We start from the raw sequence: 23,122 nt of genomic DNA, 5'->3' as shown, positions 1-23,122 counted from the left end.
GCATTACATGCCGGGGGGATAAAATGAAAGTGTACAGGATCACAAGAACTACATTCAGAAACCTTAAAACATGGACATACTTAAACATGAATTCATTAGCAGTCAGCCTGGTCTGATGACACTTTTCATTCACTGGGGCGGTGGGGTAGTCTACTATACATCTGCTCATCACACTGAAAACACGGGTTCGATTCCCCACATGGGTACAATGTGTGAAGCTCATTCCTGATGTTCCCCCCAGTGATATTGCTGGAATATTGCTAAGAGCGACATAAAACCATACTCACTCACTCATAATCATCTCAATTATCTGTAAAAACAATTTGAATGTGTCCTAAAGACTCCTACCTAGGACTTTGTTAGCAAGGCTATCCGAGGGTAGTCGTGACTTGCGTGGATCGGGTACAGCTGGCTCTATCACTGTGGCGGCTGGTCCATGGTGTTGGGCAAGTTCTTCTAACAGACTCTCTGATGTCTCTCTAGGTTTCTTCTTACGCTGGGCTCTCTGTCTCAAGATGGCTGCCTTCTTAGCATGATCGTGGCAGTAGCTAGAAGACAAAATCAAATCTAAATTCGAGATTTCTGTTATCACAACCATAACATTTATTTTGGGGGCTTTAGTATGTAGGAAATAGGCTCTGTATGTACAATCAAAGTCACTCACTTTCAAACACGGAAGCTCCAAATATGTATCGGAAAACAGGTACCAGAATCACAATATATTGCAATACAGATTATTTGTCAAAACACAGCCCTACTCGAAATCAAGGTGAGGTGAGATGAAATGGGGTTTAACGTCGTACTTAAGAATATTTCGCTCATATGACGATGGGTATGCATATGTATGTGTGGCTGCTTGTACTAGCCCAGACTTAAGCTGGTTTTATAGTGCTAGCCCACTGAGATACCATGTCGCAGTGAAGCATGAATACCCCACTCAGACACATTATACTGACTCCGAGCCGACCAGTCCTTGTTGTACCCATTAATGCCGAACGCCAGGCAGGGACCAACAAGTACCATATTTTAACGTCTTTTGATATGACACGGCTGGAAATCGAACCCGCGAGCGGACGCTCTAACCACTACACCATGGAGGCAGTCTCCTCAAATCAAAGTCCCCTTCAAAATGTTTAATGTGTTATCAACCGACACCAAATGTAAGTTATCTGGGATAAACACTTATCCGCTAGTCCCAGACAAGTATAGATTAAAAGAGACTAAATGTTTTCTACCAAAATCTAGCCATTTTACCAAAACCTAGCCATTTTACCAAAACCATGAGTCTGAAATCAACTGCAGAAAAGTAATATACACACAAAATCAATATGACCATCATTCTTCTCCATTGCAATCATGATAAATAATCGCACAATCTGGCTGGTGAAATTTATTGAAGAAATACCAGTTTCTCTTACCCTTCCTTGCGGTCAGACTTGGGTGCAGCATTTGGGCATCTCTTTCCATTTTTCCCTGACACAAAACTACACTGTTTGAAGGGACTGTTTTTATCTTCTAGGATATGCTTGAGGCAGTATTCAGAGTCTTTGAGACGGTTCTGCATACATGTCCTGTGGCTGTAGTTGCAGAACAAGCCTTCAGCTGGCAACCGTCCTTTGACACCACGGAGAGCTTGGACTCTGCCTCGTATCATGGCTACAGGAAGCTGAGAGAAAAAGTCATGTATTAGTTCAACATTTTCAAAACGTAACTTGACTGAGAGTGAGTGAGTGAGTGAGGTTTATGTCGCTTTTAGCAATATTCCGGCAACATTATGGCGTGGGTACATTTGAAGTGGGCTTCACACATTGTGGGGCATCGAACCCAGATCATTGGCGTGATGAGTGAACGCTTTAACTACAAGGCTACCCCATCGCCCCACTTGACTAAGAAGGCAGAAATGAGGGTTATTAACTACAGTGTCAGTCTACCCTTGTTATGCCACCATTTGTCCAGGAAGATCTATGATGACTACCCATCTAATTTTATTTTCTGTTCTGCAAGGTATAGTTCTATATGCAGATATACAGATCACAGTGTGTATGTTCTACTTCTAGTAAACTAAGCCGTTAACTAGTCGCCAGCTGAATGCACAGTTTTTGCAAATCTACCTACAAATACCCAATAAAATAACTTCTGGTGTTTTGGTGCAATGATCGAATGAAAGTGTAATTTATTTATTTTTCAGTTGCAGCTATTACAAAAAATATTTACAAAATCTTAGCACTTGGGAATAATCTATGACTATTGACTATTTCAGGATATCATAACTTCGTGTTCGTCTCTCAACTGACTGTTTGTTTCACCTTTTTTCATATTACTGGATAGCTGGGGTAGCACACAGAACATCTGTGTTCAAAACTGTTCATGACAGTCACATCCAAGGTTCTTTAAAAAATTCAATTTATTTAGACAACATTGTGAATCAATATTTGCTCTTTGAACAAAGCATGTTTATACATAGCTGTCTAGATATGGGTGCATTCCTGCCTGCCTAAGTAAACCTTCACATACAAATACGTTTTTCAAATCCATTCACCACATCAACCAAATTATAATCCAATCTTAGATTAAATAATCAAATCCTAAAGAGATGAGGTGAACTTTATTCAGTTATTTTGTATGTCTTGGTAACCCAAACACTATCATCACTAATACTTGTAATAAAGTCATTAACTGGGCATCAGTAGGCTTATATGCTAAAACATGGATGGCAAAAAAGGGAGTGAAGTAATGGTTGTATCATATGCATTTTGCCTGAAAAAGTAAGTCATCACTGTTTTGAGTACTTTGTGTGAACTTCATTGCTGCAATATGTACTTATAATTGCTGTACATAATTATACATAAACAATAGCACACAACTAATTATTTGCAAGGTGAAACGTTTTTGTAAGAATAAAATAACCCAATCAAATATGAGAATTTTAGGGGATTCCTGGTTTTCAACCAGGCACTCCTTGCTAATTGGCATCCAGTGATTATACGGGCTAAGATAATGTTGCTCCGGCTTGACAACTAAGAGTTGAGTTTTGTTTCCCTTTAATTATGAAAGAGCCGTAATATGATGTCAGTCATCATGGCCATACATGAAAATGTCATGTTTTTATGTTATCTATAGAAAAGGAAAAAAAAAATGTCACCATGTTTTTAATCATACAAGTCAAATCATCTTCATCCAATAGTGACAGATAAGACTAACTTCATTAAGACCTGATTATGCTTGGTAACATGTAAAGTGTACGATAAATGGCTGCTTTATGAAATATGAGCCTGTCAAAACTATTTGCCTCTAAACAAGAAACATCAGCTGTTTTCAATTCGCTCAATACCGCTATAACGACGAGCCCCAAAAGAAACACGCTTTCATAATGCATTATGCAACGATAACATGTCTATCCCATCAAATATGGCGCCAGTCCAAATGAGGTCACAACAGCAATGTATGGTGGGATACCTGCCCGTACATAACACAACGCCATGTTAAATGGACGGATGAACATGGCGCGGGCCGAACTCTTCATAGAGGACACATTTCGCAGCGTACAACACGCTCTCAGTGACATTAATGACTACATTCAGCTCTAAAATGGATATAAGTGTCTACCTGACTGTTTGTGCCGTGTTACGTAAATGATCAGAGATAGTATTCCTGGGAACCCAGACTCTATACTTGGAAATGTTGCACCACAGATTGACAGTGCCCTTCTTTCTGAATCGACATAACTTAACAGGTGCGCGACTTTCATAATTTATTTTATTTGTATATTTAAATTATTTTCTTAATATAATATGTAATAATATGTTTTTATATCATAATAAATTCACCTCAATTAAAATAAGCGTTTATTGTATTTTTCTCTATTTTTATTTTCGTTAGTATCATCCAATGAAATTTGGAGAAATGATGTTTTCTGCTGTCCTTGCTTGTTGTGCGCATGCGTGTCTGTCTGTTCGTCTCGGCACTGGGTAAATGGCGGAACGATGGATCTTCACCAAAGAACAACTTCAAAATACCCCAAGCCGAAAAGGCGGAATAGACTACGCAAAAGAACTCGCCTATAGGCAGCAGGCGGCCAACTTGATTCAGGACATGGGCCAAAGACTGCAAGTGTATCCTGAGTAGGGGGAATATGGTGGTATTGTTAGCCCACTCGCATGGCATGGTCGGTGTCGATCGCCATTTGCATTTTCTCTGATTCCTACTACGTTGTTTTCTTGTGAAACTACCGTCGGCGAATCATTCCGGTGATACACGTTTATCAGTCACATTTTGTGCCGTATCTTCGCAACGAGTTTAAAACCCAGCCGAGATGAAGTAATCGTGTTACAAAACATTGTCCCGCACCCGGTGACCCCGCCGCCGAATCACGTGGTTGTGTATCTTCGCAAATGAAATTTAGAATTCGTTAATAAAAAGTAAGTTCATGTGAGGAGGTTTGTTTCTAGTGACAAATTGATCACATGAACTAGGTAATGTGATGTTTTAAGAAATAGCTACGCCAAACCCGAGCGGTGTTTTCGTAGATAAACGATATAACACTTCCGAATAAGATCGCATGTCACTGATGCCGGTTTATACTCCAGCGCAGTTTAAATGTGAAAAGAATTGATCAGGCAAAGGAAGGATTAGTGTGTGCTCAATGTGTTTCAAACTGAAAACTTTTCAAAACTGGTCTTTGCAAATAATTGAAGTAAAGGACTGATGTCTGCTCCTAGTAGAAGTAGTAGGAAGTTTGATAGATATGAGTAAGTTCTTTTAGTGGATCGTATGACGAACAAATTGTATGGAAACTTCTTTCCTGGTATGTGTCAATTGCATTAATGTCGATTGCTTTTCTGCCAATTACACAGTAGTGGTGGTCCGATTATTTGAAAAAATTGAAGATTGGACGCAATGACTAAACGACCAAGCAATCGATCATGTTTTCTCATAATCGAACACAAACAATTCTAGAACACTTGTTTTCATTAACACTAGGTTGGTTTTGTCTGTTACATTTCATAAGCACTACAAGCTCATTCCAAGTCATGATTGAATTTATCTTCAAGACTAAGAAATTTATGTTCCTCCATAGTAGTCATCCTTTAAAGATGTGAAATTTTGCAAAAAAACCCCAAAGAACTACATGTTTTTTCCTTATTTTTGTGTGCATTAACACATTTCATAAATGACGCTAACCAATTATTTTCAATGATTGATCGGTTGTAATGAACCAATCATCAAATTATGAGTTTTTGACCAATTCCCAACACTATTACACAGTTGAGATATTAAATGTACACAAGTTTCCATACATTTAGATCAGAAGTAGATATAAACAATCCCCAATTTTTGTGATGACAGTTTCTTTTGCCATGTCAAATTACAAGTTGCAATCCTTAAAGTCATTATTTTGAACAAAAGAGAAAAGACACTTTGTTAGGAGACCTAACAAAAATCCTGGACTTTAATTGCCTTATTAAAAATGAAGATAATGAAAATATGTAACACTGGTGTACTTTCATGGTTAGACTTGCTAGGAAGTTAAAATATTCTTTATCGTACATAAATGTACACATTGACCTACAAAAAAAATGCTGATTAGCAAAGTGTTAGGATCTGTAAATCACAAATAAGGTATCATAATACTTGTACTTACATATGTATTCAAATACTTATTTTTGGTACTTCTTAATGTGTTGAGCATACACCAGTTTCAGTGTGTAATACCTAGGAATCAAACATGCAGTGAATAGTTTGAACAGGCTCTAAGTGAGTGCTGTTTGGCTGATCTTGTCAATTATGTTCATCTTTTGGTTAGCATGACTTTTAGAAACATGATCTGTCATGCAACAAGAAGTTAATTTCTTTTCATTTTTGCTATCAGTCTTCATTATATGCCTTATGTCTGACAGCGTCTTCACTCTTGGTAATGACAACTATTTGACCAGTTTTGAATAGTGCTAATGAGTGACTGATGAAGGTAACAATGTTAGAAGTCAGTTATCATAGATTGGGGTCATCTGATGCAGGGTCTTTATTAAAATGTGAACTAGGCTTTGTGTGTCAGATATGTCAACAGCCGATTATCAATAAGTATATGACGCAGTATCTGAATATTTGCAGCATATTTTGATCATAAGAGTTACTATCTTTACACATAAAAATTATTCTCTTTCATGCCAACATATTTTCATTCGTTCAGTGGTTTATATAATTCAGTACCACCCTGTTGTCATCGCCAAAATATGACAATGAGTAACTGTGTTTTATGCTGCACCTATGGTTTTTTGTTTACGGCTTGCTTGAAAAGTTTTTTCAGTCTTAAGATACATAGCTAAAGTAAACCTGTTATTAGTGTTCAGTTAACAGTCATTAAAGTCACATCATCAACAATTCCACATATGCAAACAATTCCACTACTGGTCATATTACTTTCAAATATGGGAGTACTTATACAAGCACTTGTGAATGTCAGGACATTTTTGTCTAAGTATTTAGAGTTTTTTTCCAAACAATTCGATATTGTTGGCAACATGTTTCCCAGACACATCTTTTTATTGGGTAGCTTAAATACAACAGTGCATTCTGACTATCCTCCCAGCAGTGAGTATACTGTTACTACACAAAATGTTAGTCTTAGTTTTACAGTAGAAATAACAAAGAAATTGTGTGAACTGAGCAGCAGACAGAACAACTTGCCATTATGTACAGCAGGGCATGATCAGATTGACACTTTAAACTCATAACCGTTGTAGTTTGAGTGCAAGAAACTTCAAAATAGTAGGGGCGGTGGGTTAGCCTAGTGGTTAAAGCGTTGGCTCGTTACGCCGAAGACCCGGGTTTCGATTCCCCACATGGGAACAATGTGTGAAGGCCATTTCTGGTGTCCCAGCAATGATATTTCTGGAATATTACTAAAAGCGTGTAAAACTATACTCACTCACTCGCTCAAAATAGTAACTTGTCAAGCTGTTCCTTCCTGTCACAATCCCAATGTCCTGCACTTCCTGTTATTTTATGTGAAAAGGCAATGGTTGGATCTTTTAACAATGTCTATTTCATGTAATTAAGTCACAAATTAACTCTGTAATTTACAAAGTTCTGTTAGGATAAAAAACAACACACATCCCCCACAACAATTGATAATAATGTAAAAGCAAACAATGGTATACATGAAATATTTGTTAAAAACAGTTGTACTAAATGTGTACCAGGTAATCCAAAATGATTTCACTATAATTATGTGATATTTCCATCGTCAGTGTTGCCATGGAAATCCTATTGATCCAGGGGAGACTTATTTAAACGTACTCTGGAAACATGGCTGGAATAGGTACAGGATATCAGATAGGGATGATTATGTACAGAAGTATCGCTGTCAAGTGTCGGTGCTTTCAATCACTTCAACTAAGACATTACAGATTAATATTTGAGTATTTTATTCCTGGTAAAATTGTAGTTGCAAGTATGGTGTCCTCCAAACATTTTGTGCCAGTGTCATTTAGTTTTGTATTGGATATTTTTAACTCTGGGAGATAGGCAAGAACATGTACACAGCTGTTAGCTATTCCCAGCTTAGTTCACGATACCAATACATGTGGTAATCTTAATCTCTGCATGTAAAACTGTGGCTCGCTTAGAGGAAATGAAATTGAAGTGGTAAATCTGCATGTCTGATGACATTTTATAGCTGAGTTAAATTCATCTTAAAAATTTCTTTCATTATGGTAAAATAATCTTTAAAAAATCCCCAATAAAAACGATCTTCTCGATCCAATTCTTAACATCAGATTTTTTTGAGTGGTCGGAGTGGAGGCATGATACTATCTGTTATACTGTTATGGTACTGTTATACAAAACTTTCATAAAATCGAATTTATATAGCTAATTAAAAAAAAGCTATTGCAAAGTGTGAATTTAGCCCAGAATGACAGTAGGATGTACTCTTTCCAGCTATTCGTATTTTATGTTTAAAATAAAATGTGTTTTCAAGATCTAGGTAAAGGCAATAATTTTATGGATGTCAACTTCTTTATTTTTGATTAACATGAGTATCCATAACATTTTTGCATTTATTTGTACCACTTATAAATGCCGTTCAAAGACTACAAGATCTTCGTAGTTTAATCAGTCTTAGAAAAAGTTAAGTTTCCTCCACAGACTCAATGACTGATATAACCCAACATCCTCTTACCCCAAGGGCGCAGATTGTTGCTAAAAATGTCAAGTACAGGACAGTCTGGTCCGAACATCATAATATACAGATTGCTGTCATATGGCTGGATTATTGGAGACCAGCAGACATTCCTAATCAGGAAAATGAACTGTAGTTCATCTTTTTTCATCAATTTTACTCAATTTTCATGTGTCACAACTCCAGTGGCCGATGTGCAATTCGATTTTTGTGTGTCTTTTTCATGTTTTCCAAAGGAAATTGTTTTACATATAATTAATGATGTTACAGCTACATGCCTGGCATGGTTTGGCCTTTTTTGTATGGAAAAACATTTTGTGAAAAAAGGTCAAACTTTGTCACAAGGTTTGATGTCACTACCGTAACATCATCAAAAAAATTGCAATAATGATTACTCCCTGTACTATCTTCTACTTCTACTTCATGTTTGCAAGCAATAGCAGTGAGGAAACATGACAGTCAAACACTGACACAAAAAGATCATTTTCTGAATTTTATCGCTAAAAAGGTGTGTACAAAATGATATCTGAGATTTTTGCATGTCCTAACCGTTATGGTGGTTACCTCTGAAACCAATTAATTTTGTGAAGCCAAACAATCCCAAATACCTTAGACAGTAGGGGAAATCATTTGAAACCATGTGCTCAGTAAACTCTGGGGACCATTTATTGTTTTAAAACTGATATTATTAGTGACAGTCAGTACCGTTGCGGTCCCTGCCTTTATCATAGGTTTTGTTATGGTAAGGACAGATTTTGTGACGGCAGTGACATTTTTCTAGTTTTATCTAAATTTTCAATTCAAAGATTTCAAATGTTTTGTAATCTTATTTAACATAGAAAAATTGTATCAAATGAATAAAATCAATAAGCATATAAGTATGATTTTTTGTTAAGGTAAGGACAGGGAAGTGTAAAGGCTGTGACAATGAAGAAAATGGCTGTGATAGGGCCGTTACGGTAGTGACATTACATACCATCACAATGTCACTGCCGTAACATGCAGTCTTTAGCTGTTTTTTACATGACAGGGACATCCATAAGGAAATCTTTTGCCTATTACATATTCTTCAAACATTCTTAAATATCTGATTGACTAATTTCATCAAATTATCTTTTAAAGTAAACATAAAACTGGCTATTATTAAAAATGTCACTACCGTTATTGTGTCACTAACAATTAATTCCAATGTCCATGCCATAACAATATCATTTTCCTTATTTAATTAAAATCTATTTATCTGTTTATGTCTGGAGTTTGTAGTGCAACTATGTTTGGTTGTAGAGCTTCAAGTAAGCGTAATATAATACATATTCTCAATTTGAATTTTTCGCTACATATTACTTTACATTTGCAAATCAGAAATGAAAGAATTTTTGTGGCTTGTTGGCCCCTTTTGAGCAATAAATATAAAATTTCAAAACTCATTAGCCATGTTATATTGTAAATCTAGATAGTTTGATATATATATGTACATTAAATAAATATCATCTTTGGATTTTTTCTTTTCAAAATGACGTTACAAATTTTGTAACGGTAGTGACACAACTTCATGAAATTTCTAATAAAAGGGGTAAAATATGAAAAATGAAACATTGTTAAGCTTGCATAATTTGTTTTGTATATTCAGAATACTATGAACGTAATCAACATTTCAGAGTACAAGAAAACAAAATTTACAATTTTTGCCTACATGAAATGTGCACGAATGTTGAGAATGACTCGTATATTTCTGCAGCCTTTAAAATTCAGATGCTAGCACAAGGTGGTCATGATGTTTACTTTTCCTGCTGCAACGTGAGAGAGGGAGATAGGTGCTATGAAAAGGCCAAGATAGGTCACTTGCTTGCTCACATGCTCATACACATATACAATGTATCTACATTGATGTAAGGAAACAAAGTACTACAGTGTACTTCATGTAGTGGGGTATACATATTACAGAACAGAACCCTGTTAACCACAAGATAACATGGATGCATTAGCCTCGCATGATGCCCTTGGTAACCTTCCAGACTAGCTATAAACTAATGAAAAAGATGATTACATGATGAGATTGTCCAAAGCTATGGATTATATTACATTATTTGAAGCTGTCATTACAACACTAAAACAAACACCTTGCCAGTGTGGACCGTACCAGATGTAGCTGTAGTCAAAGCAAATTCAAGCAGATGGCATTTTTAGTGTATTTATTTATTTATCCATCGGCTTTGGCAGTCTGTACTAAGGCCAGCATCCCAGTTGATGAAAATTGATGTTTCTTCTTATAATGTTTTAAGTGATGATGCTATTAATTTTGAAGACTTCACATGTTCGCAAGACGTCTTGGGTGTAACTTCACTCAATTGTATCATTCACATTATTTAAGAAAACAGAATGGCAGCTATTACCATGATAATTTGTTCTTTCAATGAATATTAAATTTGCATTATTATCTTTCTAAAATTGGGAAGTTTATCACTGTTTACTTTTTTACTTTAAACCTGTTATTTGTTTTAGGCCCAAATCAATTCCTTTGAGGTCATGCATAATTGTGTCTCTTGTACTGCTAGTGTGTTATTTCCACACAAGGTTAGTGAAGCATGTCTCCCTCCAAATGGATACCCATGTAAAGACCATGAAGCCGACTCGTTGTGTGTTGTCAGAGTTTGACAAAGTCACTTATACAGTGTGCGAAATAACCACTGGCCCGCTAGCCAGTGGCTAGTAAAAATGCAGTCGGGCCAGGGAATATCCAGTCATTGGCCCAACTGGCTAGTGAATTTTCATAGGGTCATTTTGTAAATATATCATTCTCTCGAACTTAATAAGTTATAATACACTTATAAGTCATGCAAAATTATGGCCTGATAAAAATGTTCATCATATTAGCAGCTTAATGATGAAACCATTAAATATCTTTGCTCATTGTCTTTGAACAGAAGTCTGGAGGTTTACATATTGGAAATTAGTGATTAGTCAGCCAGGTAATGGCATTATGGATAAATTATATATGATTAACTATTCCCCAGTAACCTATACTGGTGGTAAGGGGCAACAAAATGGATCAGACTTGCTGAATTGTTTGTTTGCATGTTTCATCACAGTTTTATAGATATATTTCCAATCTTTTTATTGTCTGGTACAGATTAATTATTTGCCAACACTGTCATATAGCTGGAATGGTGGTGTGCGGTATTAAACCAAAACCAAAAGCGTTGTGCATCTCATATGGTAAAAACACATTTTTTTCAATTTTCAATTTGAACATGTTTTTCTACAACAGTACTGAGGAGAGTTAATGAATTGTTTTAGTTATAGTGATGTATGAACAATTACCTCAGATTCTGACAAGTTGATTTAAAGAATGTGATAAATGTACAACTTCCACTGTCTTCTTCCTTAACTTGAATCAGTAATCAGCTGTGTATCAACACAGCTATAGTGTACATGCACAGATTCTACATGTTCCAGAGCTTCCACAGATTCCACAGAAATGTGAGTACTCTTTCTCCATGCCAAAAATAATTTGATTATTCCTTTCATCTAATTTCACCAAAACCAGTATTCAGATGCAGTTATTTTAGCTGTATTGTCACAATTAGCCTGAAAGTGTGGCAACAGGTAATTAAATGACAATCTATCCTGATTTGGGCACACTTTAGAGAAATATTGAATTTTTTTATTATTCAGCAGTCCTTATGATATATTCAAATCAATATCGTATGTGCTGACTTGGTATTGATAAAATCCATTCATGGTAATTTGAGGATTATCGTTCAAGTAATCCTTTCAGCGACATAGTTTGTTGGGCTGTTTAGATGAGGATTTGAAATGTTTGGATGATGTTTTTAGATTCTAATGTTTGTCTGTTTCCAGGTGATTGCTCCAGCGTGTCTATTTCTGGCTGCCAAGGTGGAGGAACAGCTTCGGAAATTGGAACATGTCATCAAGGTAGCGAGGACATGTCTCAACAGAGAAGCTCCTCCCCTGGACACCAAGAGTGAAGTAAGCATGCAACCAGCCTTATGAGAACAGACATGTATATGTTAAGGGTAAAACTGTATGCTCTTATCACAGTACGGTACATATTGCAGTACAAGACCTTTGGTTCGGTCCGTTTCGGTTCGGTATATATGAGATATGATCATAATACAGAACAGATAAAGAAATGCTTAGATTTTGACAAAATTATTCAATTTCTAAACATTTTGGTAAAGGTTTATATAGGTTAATTAATTGCATTACGTCATACTGAACCAAGGCAAAATACAGCGGTTCTACTAATACCGTGGTATACTGTTTCACCCCTAGTATATGTCATAAGATCATGTGTTAAGCAGGGCTCCAGATAACTTTTGGGGGTGCGAGTGTACTTACACATCATATTGCAAGTGGAGGTGTACTGAGAATTTTGAAGGAGTACTGACATGTTTTTGTGTGAGCGAGTTGTGATGTGGTTTGTCTGGACGATTGCGTGAGACGAACTGATCATCGATCACTATTTCCAACCATGTATTTATATAAATAGGAACAGTGTAGTTTTTAGCCAATCGAAAAATAGTGACACATATCGTTGCATGGCAGCGCATGTGATTCCTACTGTCGGGGTTTCCACTTGTCAAATCGTGTTTCGCAAAAGAAACTTGACAAGTATTTATCTGAAATAGATTTCCATTTGCATGATACGCACGGAAAGTAAATGTTAGACGTACAAAGGTATTTATGTGCGTACACGATACGCTTGAAATCTTATATTATGTCGTACTTAATCAATTTTGAGGCGCATTATTACGCCTATACGCCCCTTATCTGTAGCCCTGGTTAAGCGTAATACAAATTAGGACAGTGGGGTAGCCTAGTGGTTAAAGCGTTCGCTCGTTACGCCGAAGACCCGGGTTCTATTACCCACATGAGTACGATGTGTGATGCCCATTTCTGGTGTCCTCTGCCATGATACTGCTGGAATATTGCTAAAAGTGGCGTAAAACCGCTCACTCACTCATAATTTGGTTTACGCCGCTTTTAGCAATATTCCAGCAACATCACGGCGGGGGACACCAGAAATGGGCTTCACACATTGTAACATTGTACCCATGTGGGGATTCGAACCCGGGTCTTCGCCGTGACGAGCCAACGCTTTAACCATTAGGCTACCCCACCGCCCCAACTAAAATAATGACCACGGGAAACTTTCATGTTGATTCCTAATGTTTCATCCTGGGGTTATCAGTTTCAATTGTGATAATGCATATTTGTAATGTAATGGTAAATGTTAATACAATATTTTGAAAGTGCATGCATATCTGTGTAGAGTTGTACCACATGTTCAAAAGTTATTTTGCACAAACTGTTCTAGTTGACTCCAATCTTACAAAATAGTTTGAATGGTCCTCTGTCCTTTCCGACCTGTGAAGGTCAGGGTTAGAATATTGGCCTTCAGTAACACATGCTTGTCGTAAGAGGCGACTAACGGGATCGGTGGTCAGGCTCGCTGACTTGGTTGACACATGTCAACGGTTCCCAATTATGCAGATCGATGCTCATGCTGTTGATCACTGGATTGTCTGGTCCAGACAAGATTATTTAAAGACCGCCACCATATAGGTGGAGTATTGCTGATTGCGGCGTAAAACTCAACTCACTCACCCTGTCCTTTCCTTTGTAAGCTACTCAGCTCCTTCACATGACAATATTTGTCAAGTTAAATATATCGTAATGGGACCTTACTATTGTACAAAGTGTATGGTTTGCAGCCCTGCTGACTGTTCACTAAATGTTGTATTGTTTTTCAGTTGTGTTACTTTCTCTCATCACACTGCTGTTGCTTTTCAGGCTTATTTAGAGCAGGCCCAGGAGTTGGTTGTCAATGAGAATATACTACTTCAGAGCTTAGGTAAGGCACCTTTCACATCTTGTAGTTGGGACATTTCTGGGGAATGTACCAAAACTTTCTGAAACGTTACAATACATTTCAAGAGCCTATTTCTGGTGCACAGAATGATGTACATCTGGTATGCCCGGGCTTAAGTGCAGACATAATCTTACACAAACATTTAGACTCGGCTGTGTAGTAAAACCATGACAATGCGGATAGTTATGTGATGTGCTGGCCCATACTTGATTATTTACAGACTGCAGTGTTACAACTTATATATAGCTAAACAGAGGAGTCTGGGCCCTAACAAAAGTTTTGTTGGATTTTGATGCCAACAGAAATATAAATTGTAAAAAATTATGAATACTTTTGATGACTGTTTGGGACCACTGTCGCAGTTACGTGACATGAAAAAAACACTACTATTCTCATGAAATGAACAAAATGAATAAAATTCTGTATTCTGTCCACCACTCATGATATATTGTCTTGTGATTCCAGGGTTTGATATTCAAGTGGACCATCCGCACACTCACGTGGTGAAAACATGTCAGTTAGTCCGAGGTAAGTCCCTCCCCACACAGGTAACTATCACTTGACTCTGCTAGTGAAGTCATGACAGCTTGCCTTAGGAGATCAAATCTTCCTGCAAAGATCTGGATGGCCACTGTCAGTAAAGTTTAGTCTCAATTTTTGAGAATGCCCTGCTTCAGAAATTTTGTTTTCAATCATTATTCGGAACTTGAGTTTGTTTCTCTTTCCTCTGTATTTGAAGTCAGGATCACTTGTTGTTTCCACACCAAATGCATAACACGAAATGAGGATTTTACGTTGATGTCTTTGGACGCAATTGGAAGTAACAGCTTATCAGAAAATTTAAGATGGCCAATAAGGAGCAAGACAAAGTCATTTTATGCCAGAGTGTCTTTATTAGTTGAAAACCTTAAGAAATTGATTGTGTTAGTGCCAGTCCTTTGTTTATTCGTCATGAACAATGTTTTGTGTTAAATCAGGAACAGTGTTTGAGCCTTGTGGTTCATGCTTTGGCTTTTCGCTCCGAACATTTTGTTTTATTCCGCATATGGGTAAAATACGGGATGCTCATTTATTGCGCTTCCACTTTAGTGATATGGCTGGAATAAAGCAAAGTACAATCCTGCACAATCACTTATTCATGTAAGATTGGTTATCGTAAGTATTAAGATAAGATAGTATCAGATAACACCAGTTTTATAATAATTAGGATGGTTTATAATCTGTAAGTGAATGAATTGATTATAAAGTGAAATTCCCATACGTTGGCTTTAAATAAATGAAATGTATGATGTTAGATGATGTGGAATACTGAGTTGAAAAAGCACTGCTTTGTGTTTGTGTGATTTTCATACTGGGATGTTGATACACATCTTCTCCAGAAGGAAATAAGAGCTTTCTTTTATTTTCAATACTTTTTTTTAATGTATCTGATATAACATTTGGTTTTAGAGTTGTCATATATGTTTGACTTGTATTAAGTTTCTACAACTTAACCATTTATTTGATACAATAATTAAGACACATGCAGTATAGCACATAAATATCAGTGAATAAATAACATGTCAAAGTGAATAAATAGCATGTCAAAGTGAACTCATTCTATTGTCTTGTCATGTTTGTCTGAGGCTTCCTAAGGCATTTGTAAACAATGGGGTTTTTTCTCTCACTTTGACAATACTATGATGCACTGTTGTAAATGTCATTGGCAACCTGAACCATTTCTGATCAGATCTAGCTAGAATGCTGCATCATGAAAAGATGCCAATAATTTGTATATATGCGTTCACACTGGTTATTAGATCGAGCAAGGATGTTATCACATGTGTTTCTCCATGTTTAGTCTCTCAGCAGTTTCAAATATAAGCATTAATGAATTGAAGTGACATGTATTTCTCACATTTTGATATTTTGATTATTCTTATAATATTACATGTTTGTCCAAATATATTAGTACTCATGAATTTTTTATTTTTTTTCTTGGCCGTATTTTTCATTTTATTAACCAAACATCTCAGTGTGGTAAGATGTACAATTTATCATTTCACTTTACCTCAATATCAGGAGTGGAAGTGCATTGAATAATCTGCTGTTAAGCTTAGGAAAAGGTAAATTGATTATAATGAACACATTATTGTAAACATATCTGAGGAATGAGATACTGATCCTGAAGGTTCTTGAAAAAACGTTTTGACTTCTTCAAATTATACTCAAATCATTTTAATTCCCATGTGTTATAATGTGACAAATGTTGAGAGTGCAACCATGTAAGAATCATTTCATGGAAGCTGTTGTCCAATGTATGAAAGATTGGCATATAACTTGCTTTGTTTTGAAATGTTTGAAATGTGAAATGACTTCGGAATGTATCTTGAACTTTTCCATTGGCTTTTGTTCCCATTATGTAATATTTCATCTGGCAGTATCTAACATGTTGGTGAGCTACATCTTGGTGTTTCAATGAAGGGCTATATAGGAATTAGTTTGGTATTTATTTGAAATAGTATGACATGTGGATGGGAAGACAGGAAATGACTTTGTTCAAGAATGTTTAAGACTTTTAAAGCATGTATTTTACTTGTAGTTAAGCAAAATTTGTACTGCTTATTTTTAGCAAAAATAAAGTTTTGTGTTTTAAGATGTTATTTAGGTCAGTGTTTTGTTGTTTATATAAATGTACTGGGACTAGGATTGAAGGTGAAGAATTCAAATGTGAACCGTGTGACATTGAGCTAATGTCAGTCTGTTTTCTCTTTTCCCTTGTGACCCTGTGGTGCTGCTCCTGTGGGGTGTCATTGGGCGTGTTGTCATGACGACCACCAACCAATCAACAGCCAGCAAGGACCTCGCTCAGACCTCCTACTTTCTGGCAACCAACAGGTGGTCACACGTTCCTTGTCAAAATCTACATGTCCTTTCTGTCTTTGAATCTAGATACCTACATGTCTACATCATATGCTTTATTCTTATTGCCCTTCTTTTAATAGCCACCTTTCACCTTTTACATCCCAGATCAGTTTGAAAATGTATTACTTTCCTTTGGAAACTGGATGTTTCCAACATGACATATGGAAATTCAGTCTCCAGTAATTAGAACAAATTTCATACTTAATACTCTACTGATGCAAAGTCTGACTTTTAAAGCATTTCACTGCTGAATCTGATGAGGAAGAATTGTTCTGTAAGAGTTTACCTGGATAAATTGATGCATCCACATTTGATACCATGCTTTCACTCCAACTGTTGTCTGCATGGACAAATAACATTTGAGAGATGTGAATATTGACTGGGATGTAGGAGGGACTATTAACGGTTACTGTTCTCACCATATGTGAAATGAATGAAATATGTATCATGTGAAATTAATCAGAATACATGTTATCATAAGGCACCTTCCTCTTTCCTTTAACTTCAAACATTTGGGTTTATTTAAAAAACCTCCGAGGCACGATTTGCTGAATATGTTGAAAAAAAGGTTAAAACTTGCATGGAGACAATGGACTTATGAATTTTGGAATTACATAATGAAGGTGTTAGTCAAGGTATTCTGATTAATCCTGTTACTTATTTTCTCAGTTGTACATGGTTAGTGTAACCTCATGCTCATGTACTTGTTAATGTTTAGAAAACATAAATTAGTAATTATCGAGACTGATTTTTTAAGCAAATGTCAATGAAGGAAATATGTTGAATCAGGAATCTGTTGAATGGCAGATGTTCAAAATTTCAATACAAATGACGTCTTTCCTCCTAAAATTCGTCAACCAACTAACGAACTCTAAACCTGTATATTTCCATATTGCCTTCATTAGCCGTGACTGTGTTTCTTTTCAGCTGCTGAAAACCTCTCCTGTTGCTGATCTTTACTTTCTTTCATCGTCATGTTTGATGTTCTTGTGTGCTGATTGTGAGTTTCCATTTGGTTTCAGTCTCCATCTGACCACCATGTGTCTCCAGTACAAACCGACTATAGTCGCATGTGTCTGTATCCACCTAGCCAGCAAGTGGTCCGAGTATGAGGTAAGGGAGTCACACTGGTGCAAGCTTACTCTAATCTGTGTTGTACTGTACCCAGCTGCCGTGACAATCTGGGCTAGGATTGGTCTTCTGTAACCCATGCTTTTCATAAGAGGCAACTTATGGGATCAGTGGTCAGGCTCTCTGACTTAGTTGACACATGTCATCATATCCCAACTGTGTAGAATGATGCTGATCACTGGATTTTGTGGTCCAGACTGCATTATTTACAGACCACCGCCATATAGCTGGAATATTACTGAGTGCGGCATTAAACAACAAACAAACTGACCGACCAACCAACTGGCTTCTTTTTGATAGATGATATGCCTTGTCCTAGGGATTTACATGAAGTTTATGATGATCGGACAGTATGAAGTTGGTACCTAAAACTCGTGTGTGTGTGTATGTGTGTTTAGGGATTTATGAATAGAATTTGTTGAGACTTTGTATAATGAGTGAACGCCATTTCTGGTGTCCACCGCTGTGATATTGCTGGAATATTGCTAAAAGAGGCGTAACACCATGCTCACTTACTTTGAGGTGACTTAATTTTTTACATCACCAAAAGATTTGAAACAAATTTTCTTGGACAGGTTTGAAAGACAGAAAATGTCAGTGACAACTCAGTGAGAGTTGGGCTTCATTGTAGATTGAGTAAGAGATAACTCAAATTTAAATTATTTGAAAATTAACATCAATGATGTCTTAGTACATTCTTCTCGCTGTTGTATCAGCACTGTGGGTGCCCTGTAAATGGTCTTGATCACATGTGATCAAATTAGGAAACTTTGAAAGTTAAGATGAGTACATTAAAAAAAATCAAAGATTTATCTTATCTGTTTAAGTAAATGAGTAAACTCTTAAGTTACTAACTCAGTACGTATCCCAATGGCATAATTGTGTCAAATAACGAACTTTTTTGAAATCATTCATTCATGGAATGACTAAATACTATGAACTGTGTGAAAATTATCTTTTGATATAAATGCTTTATGGATATTCCAATACAGGCCAAATTGAAAATGTTTCAAATGTTTCATTCGGGTAATTGGCTTCATAACACATGGTAATGGTTTGACGATGTTTTAGAGATATTGCTGCAGTAAGCTTAATCATGATACCAAAATACAACAGGAGATATGCTGTGAAGTATACACCACTTTGTAATGAACATGCCCGCCTCCGTGGTGTAGTGGTGAGAGCGGAAGGTCATGGGTTTGATTCCTGGCCATGTCATTGCATAAGACGTTAAAAAAATGGTACTTATTTCTCCCTGCCTGGCGCTCGGCATTAATGTGTACCACAAGGACTGGTCGGCTCAGAGACAGTATAATGTGTGTGAGTGAGGTATTCATGCTAAACTGTGGCATGGTACCTCAGTGAGCAAGCACTATAAATCCAGCTTAAGTCTGGGCTAGTACAAGCAGCCACACATACACACGCATGCACCTCGTCCTATGAGCAAAATATTCTTAAGTGCTTTGTTAAACCCCATTTCACCTGCAACCTTGTAATGATCATATATAATCCACTTGAATAATTATCGAGCAGTGAATTTGAAAGTAGTGCCTAGTTTTCTAAGGCTTCAGGCTGTACAGTGTTTGATATTCAAGTTTATCTCAGAGCTGCATAACTTGATATTTGGATACACCTCACTTTGAGAGTGTTTGTGACTATGGCCCTGTTGTGTCGTGTGGAAGATGTGATGCATTTTGTTGGTTCCAGATTGCTGTGTCTCACGAGGGCAAGCAGTGGTACTCCTATGTAGACCGGACAGTCACTCCAGAGTTGCTTCAGGGTATGGTCGTCATTGTCATCTCATCTATATCAACAGTCGATTAAGTATGGAGAAGAACTTTTTAATATTAAATGCAGTGTTTTTGTTATGCATATGCCACATCTTAAACTATTAGGATCCTTGTAAGACACATGTTAAGTGTAACAACTCTGGTCCAGTGGAGAGTGTTTGCCCAAAGAAATTCTAGTGTTGGATCCATGAAGACATTAAGATGGTACTTGTTAACCTTGAACCCCATTTCACATGATTGCTTGTTAAATTATTCCAGACAGGAAAATACCTGGAAATTTGTTATAGACTGCTAAACGTTTGTGTTACAGTGGATGCCCTTTTTTAACAGTAGATCCTTTATATCTATTTGTTTCTTTACAGGCCTCACACAGGAATTTCTGAATATACTTGACACATGTCCCTTAAAACTGAAAAGGAAGATCCTTACGTGGAAGGTAAGTTGAATCTGTGAGGTCTCTTGTGATCAGTTTATTGAAAATATGTCTACCATTTGTAATTAATTATAGTGTTTAAAGTCCATATGTAGATGAGGATTTAATGAAACCTTAGTTTTCATCCTGTCAAGCTGTGAGAATTATATGTATGAAATATAAGATAATATTAGTCTATTTATGAAATGTTATTGAGGTTGTTGTTTCATCTAATTGTTTCATTTCTTCTTCTCTTAGTTATATGATAATGTTTCAGAGTGGCAATCGAGGGGAGGAAGATGGTGGCCCTCCCCCAGAGAAGCGCCACAGGGGTGAGAGCAGTTCCAGTGCTGGTGGAAGTAGTTCAAGCTTCACTCCTTCAAATATGTCTACAGTGCAGGACAAACATGGAGGAGAATCTTCTAGATCTGAGAGGAAAAATGAAAGTCTGGGTAAACTGCACAGATCTGAGACAATACCTTTGTCTCACACAGAGACATCGAAACATCTGCAGGAGGAAGACCCACCTCCTCGAAGACACACACAGTCCACACCAGTTAGGAAGTCGGCATCAGAAACTAGTGTAGGTTCCAGTAAATCCCTGGGGCAACAAATCCCCCTCGCTGCCACAGTCCTCCTCATCTGCTGATTTGTTAGATGGTCAGAAAAAGGTTGTAGACACACAACAGAAAGCAATGTCAATTAAAGACTATAAAACATATCGTGAACACAGGGATAAGCAAGCTGCTGCTGCTGCTGCTGCTGCGGCAGCTGCCCAACACGAAGGTGAACGAAAACCTCACGCTGTGTCCGCAGGCACAGAGTCTCACAGAAAACATAAGCATCAACACGGGTCATCCAGTTCAGGGGATGAAAAGAAGAGCAGGAACAGGGAACATGAAAGAAAATATGGTCATCGTATGGAGGAGAGCAGCAGGCCATCAGATGATCATCTGAAAGTTCATATTAAGAAAGAACGGGCTGAAGACTCCTTTAGGAGTGGCAGGCCAACAGATGATCATCTCAAAGTTCATATCAGGAAAGATCGGATGGATGATTCCAACAGGAGACAGTCGGATGATCACCTCAAAGTTCATATTAAGAAAGATCGAGCGGATGATTCTGGTAGGAGTGGCAGGCAATCAGATGATTCACTCAAAGTTCATATAAAAAAAGGAGAAAGTGGAAGACTCCTTTAAAGTCCACATAAGAAAAGAGTCTGGTACTCATAAGATTAAACCAACTGGTTCACCCCTTAAACTTACAATCAAAACTTTACAAAGTGAATCAAGTCCATCAAAATCTCAAGATATGTCTTCTGAACACCGACAAGACTCGTTAAAAATGAAGCTCTCTTTGAAACCTGGTCAGGCATCGGGTCATGGTGAGAGATCTTCAAAACATAGGCGTAGCGAAGGCTACAGTTCACACTCGACTGGAGCCAATCCTGATGCACACGGTGTCCAGACCGGCAGGCACAGCTACTCTGCCTCCCAAAGTTCTGCATCAGGAGTAGATGGCAATGGCATCCATGATCCAAGCCATTCAAACAGTAGACATTCTAACTCCCATCATAAAGGTGCTGAGCACCAATCCAGAGCAGGGCATGATGGGAAACTGCAGCAGTCTGTGGGTCGTCAGGCTAATCTGCCGAACCTAGCCTTTACTGCTGAGAGAGAGGAGCTTCTGGAAGCATCTTCTCTCCTCCACCTGTTCACCAAAACTTTGAAGCCAATATATTTAATACGGGTGCTATGATGTTGTCTCAAACAGCTTCTGGCAGTCATAGAGGAAGCACAAATGTGAGTACAGCTGGATATGGGGGATACCCTCAACAGACTAACATGAGCTCAAATTTCAGTGACTCTTTTCCTGGTTTCATGCCTGAAATGTTCCTAGCAGATAGTGGCCAATCAGTGCATGGACTGGAGACAAATGGGGGTGGGATGAACCCACAAGCCATGACCATGCACACGAAGGAGAGTCTTCAGCAGCTTCAGACCAACATGCAGCAGCTGATTGGCCACACCAAGTCTCAGATAGCACAGCATCGCCTGCAACAGCAGCAGCACAGTCAGGCTGCTCAGTACGGCATGCAGGGATTCATGAGCATGCAGGGATACCAGACAAACCCCCCTCTCCCCATGGTACCTCCTCCTCCCCTCCCCGCCTGAAGACCCTCCACAACCCCGCCCCCACCACCATCAAATTGACAGTGGCAAACGTTAGGCCAATTAAGTAAATTTCATTTAATATATTAATATTAATTTTCTGCCACAATTTTCATGGAATGCTGAGTGCATTTACTGTGTTCTATATACATAATTTTTTATGTAAAGAAATTGTATAATAAAGTCTTTCAAAAATATTTGGTTTCAAGTGGTTTTCCAATCACAGCGAGTATGAGTGAAGGAAGGATAGAATTTTGTAACATTGGAAAGTAACCGCTGGTAGTCCAGATGGGAAGTGGCATAAAATTTAACTTAAGATACTATAGGACATTGTGAGGTGTTTGAATGGAAAGTGAATGTTAGGTCAAGACGTTTCAGGATGGTTTCCCCATGAAATGACAATTACTGCCTTGCATCGATCTTACTTGATCTCATGGCAGGTGTATGGTATGAATTTTGAGAGAAAGTTTTATCAGTTCTCAGTATTGCCTGATTTCAACAATGTACATGTAATTAATTGAATATTGAGTGGACCATGTATTAAGCTCCAGAAACAAGTGGAATGATTGTACAAAGACATATTGATTACTGTATCAGATTGCAGATCAAAGTGTCAAACTATTAAATATCTACAACATA

General features: G+C 37.4%; 2 protein-coding genes across 2 annotated transcripts in view; one reads left to right on the top strand and one right to left on the bottom strand.

Moving 5' to 3' along the window:
* LOC124256678 (KAT8 regulatory NSL complex subunit 2-like) overlaps positions 1-3,721 on the bottom strand; it is a 10,782-nt gene extending 7,061 nt beyond the window's left edge. The window contains exons 1-3 of the mRNA XM_046690650.1: positions 3,607-3,721; positions 1,419-1,666; positions 349-548 (exon numbers count right to left, since the gene is read on the bottom strand). Coding sequence (XP_046546606.1) covers positions 349-548; positions 1,419-1,654 — 436 coding nt within the window. The 5' untranslated portion in view covers positions 1,655-1,666; positions 3,607-3,721. The remainder of the gene's footprint in view (positions 1-348; positions 549-1,418; positions 1,667-3,606) is intronic.
* On the top strand, positions 3,627-23,122 carry LOC124256680 (cyclin-T2-like). Its single transcript, XM_046690652.1, has 11 exons — positions 3,627-3,733; positions 3,880-4,112; positions 11,578-11,659; positions 12,041-12,169; positions 13,997-14,057; positions 14,541-14,603; positions 16,907-16,952; positions 18,002-18,092; positions 19,818-19,890; positions 20,263-20,336; positions 20,590-23,122. Exons 2-11 carry the CDS (start codon positions 3,973-3,975, stop codon positions 20,959-20,961), a joined length of 1,131 nt encoding a protein of 376 aa, XP_046546608.1. The 5' UTR covers positions 3,627-3,733; positions 3,880-3,972; the 3' UTR covers positions 20,962-23,122.

Source organism: Haliotis rubra, unplaced genomic scaffold, assembly GCF_003918875.1.
Source record: "Haliotis rubra isolate DU_JTF1 unplaced genomic scaffold, ASM391887v1 Scf635, whole genome shotgun sequence".
Taxonomy (NCBI): domain Eukaryota; kingdom Metazoa; phylum Mollusca; class Gastropoda; order Lepetellida; family Haliotidae; genus Haliotis; species Haliotis rubra.
Note: the sequence above shows the minus strand (reverse complement) of the source record. Positions and strands in the feature narration are given on the sequence as shown.